The sequence below is a fragment of the Limulus polyphemus genome, unplaced genomic scaffold, assembly GCF_000517525.1.
Source record: "Limulus polyphemus unplaced genomic scaffold, Limulus_polyphemus-2.1.2 Scaffold6506, whole genome shotgun sequence".
NCBI classification, from domain to species: Eukaryota; Metazoa; Arthropoda; class Merostomata; order Xiphosura; family Limulidae; genus Limulus; species Limulus polyphemus.
In genome coordinates this window covers 98-3,445 of record NW_013672116.1, presented here as the reverse complement: position 1 = coordinate 3,445, position 3,348 = coordinate 98, and the positions used below count along the sequence as shown (strand labels likewise).

Below are 3,348 nucleotides of genomic sequence, written 5' to 3'. Positions count from 1 at the left end.
TATGGACTATTCAAAACAAGTAACTGATATATTCATGGATAAGTATTTATTTTAGTTTATTAAAGACTTCACAAAAGAATATGATTCTTTTGTATGTGAAAGACTTATAATGTTTACTGAAAGTCTGCCAAATTTTGTGAAGATATACACACTATATTAAAAGTTAGTAGTATCAAATCTATAAAGACTTTGAACGAGTACAAAGAGGTCACATGGCCGGTCAAATTGATCGAGCCCGTATCAAGAGAGTTAAGTAAGAAAAGCTAAATGAAAAGGTTAAAGAAAAAATTTATCATGGTACTCAGTTTCCTAGCACGTGCACAACCCATTGTGTGATTGTAATTCAAAGCTGTCCTGCAATGATAAATGGCTTTTGGCATACTTTGAAAGGGTCTAAATACATCTGTAAATTAATTAAAGTAAATCTTTCAAGATACATAAAATTTATTTTCTTTGGCAGTAACAATAAATAGTGTTTAATTTTCTATTACAATATGCTGTCTGCTATCAAAAATTAATTGTTATTAATAATTATTTTCGTCTTAAATTTTCATAATTTCAACAATTACACTTTTCACATCTCTTTTAATTTTATGGTTTTATTGCTTGGCCCACTATGTTAAAAACAACAAATCACAGTGAGGTCCATCCATCTGTTATAAAAACCACGAGAAAAACATGTTACAAAAATATATCAAGCACTAGAATAGAATGTTCCAAAATTATTATAATATAAATGGCCTTCTAACAAAGCTATAAACAAGTTACAAAATTATGTTAATTGCTCTGAGTTGAACAACAATGATCACAGACAAATAATCTAAATCCAACCGCTTTTGTATGTCCATCAAAAAAGAAAACTTTGATTATGTTTTAGTAAAGAATAAAATGCTTTTTCTGTTGGTTATAAACATGCCTATCAGGTAAGAACATGTGTTCAGATAACTGCCTCAAAAGCTATAGAAAGATGTAAGGAGCTTTGCTAGTTCTTTGACATATTTCTTGATATTTCAGCAAATCAAGAGGTTCAAAATTTATATTCAAGCTTGTCTTTATGTATAGTTTGTGGTTTTATTGGTTGAACACTCTGAAAGTTATATTAGGGAAAATATAACACAGGAGGAGAGTTCAGAGAGCAGACACACCACATGACACAGAAAAGTGAAGAATGAAAATTTGTGTGAATATTTCCTTTTGAAACTAAGATAGTATAAAAAATGGAATTATAAACTATGTTTGATGCCAATTTTATTAGCATACATTGATAATAAAATTGTTTAATTAAATTTTGAATCTAGCTGTATAAAATGTCATGACTTGTTCACTCTGACTAAGCCATGCACATAGGATTAAGATTTTACAGTAGCAACATATCATGAATACATTTTATTTTTTAATATCCAGGTTACTTTTTGATTAAAAATGAATTTTAGCTTTTTAACTCAAACCTGTGTAGTGTAGTCTGCCACTCTCCTTGACTGTCATTCACAGGAAATCCTTGAATTGTCATTCTAGTCCTCACTCGTAACTCCTAAAATATATAACATCACTAAAGTATCACATGTCAACCGGCATATTCACAATTTCTGTCAAATATAAGTTCTGGAACCGTGAGTGTGTGGTAATGTTTTGTTTCTGTTATTTTGTCTGAAACTCACAGGTGATGAATATAGCAATAGTGGTGATAGAAATCATAGAAACAATTATTTTATCAAAGCTGATGCTATCTCCTTCAACTGATATAAACAATACTGTCAGCATCTTGTCTTTTAAATATTTACCTAATTATCCTAAGAGCTTACAGTAGTCTAGCAGAGTAACACATCTTTCTCAGGTTACATACAAGTGTCACACTTTAATATCTTACACATACATATTTGTAATTTTATCCTTTCATTTTGCTGATAACTAAACTGAGTTCTAGTCGTGTACATGTTAACATATATACTTTGTTTATCAATCAGTTAGAAAATACACATTAAAATAAACAAATATTTTTTTATGACACAAAACAGATAATTTTAATTAACTCTTTACAGATATCCCCTAGTTTCTCATTCCCACAGTGGAAATATTTAATCAAACTGCATTAAGTTTAGTACAAACTTACCATATAGTATCTGTTTTCAACTTAAGAAATATCTATACAATTTTACATAGTTTCCAATCATTTTCTGTTGCAAAATATCCAAAATTTTGTTTAAGATCTTTTATTTTTTCAAAAACATTAAAAATACTTCCTTTCATCTTAGAATTTCAATTTTATCCTTGTTGATCAGAAAGTTCCATTTTATAAAACCAGCCAGTTTCAGTTTAATCAACATTCATCAAAGTAATTATTTTATGTATCATTTAGCCAATTAAAGTAGTCACCACTTCCAGCTGTAATTAATAAAAAGATTTATCAGTGATCCAGGACTTCACCCTTCAAAATGGTACCACCTTTACCTTTGTCAGACTAAGTATTGTGGTTTTTGCTGTCAATATTCTCGGACAAGATAAATTTATATATATATATATAAATAATGTAGTTTATTTCATTAGATAAAGTTATTTGTATTTGCTGTTTGAATACAATAAACTACAATAATATTCAATATATAAAGATCTGAGTCATTTACATTAATTTCTAAACTCAACTCTGCTTACCTGATGTCTTGTCATAGCATTAAATGTATCTGGCTTTCAAATGATATATAAATTAACATAGAAATTTTCAGGGTGAAAAAAGCATCTAAAAAAATTAAATGAAAACTCTTTTGTTACTAAATGTACCAAACTTTGCATTAGAATCTTATGTCCACCCCTATGAGCTCTAAGTAGCCAATTTCATGATAACCAAAGATAACTTTATTTACTCTATACTGACATCCATAGATTAGAATGTCTTCTGTCTGTTTCCTTTTTAGCCATTAGTTCCAGCTATTTTATAAGACCACAAGATGAAAGACTGTAGTTATAAAAATACACTAAAAAGAGGGAAGGGGAATGTAAAAAAACATGAAATTAATCACTAAATTTTTAAGGAATAATAGTTTCTTAGTTAACATAAACCTACAGTTTGAGATGGACAGAAAAATTAAATTATTAAAATAACTTTATAAATATATTATTTAAAGGTGAGACTTCTTACAGCTGTGAAGGAATGAAAGTTGGAATATTTCTTTCATTTTTATTTGTGAATTACACTAAATAAATATTATAAAATCACAAAAATATCAATTAAAAATATTTTTGAGTTAAAAATAAATTGAAATAAAGTTAGAACTATTACTTTTACTTAAATTTTGTATCTTGATATGTAGGTGTGCAACTAACTAATAACACAGTCAGTACTGGTGTATTATA

General features: G+C 28.0%; 1 protein-coding gene across 2 annotated transcripts in view; it reads right to left on the bottom strand.

Moving 5' to 3' along the window:
* Window positions 1–1,527, bottom strand: part of LOC106473791 (ran-binding protein 9-like) — a 39,225-nt gene extending 37,698 nt beyond the window's left edge. For both annotated transcript variants that reach the window (XM_013934467.2, XM_022402179.1), the window contains exon 1: window positions 1,449–1,527. In XM_013934467.2, coding sequence (XP_013789921.1) covers window positions 1,449–1,510 — 62 coding nt within the window. In that variant the 5' untranslated portion in view covers window positions 1,511–1,527. The remainder of the gene's footprint in view (window positions 1–1,448) is intronic.
* Between the last annotated feature and the right edge of the window lie 1,821 nt (window positions 1,528–3,348).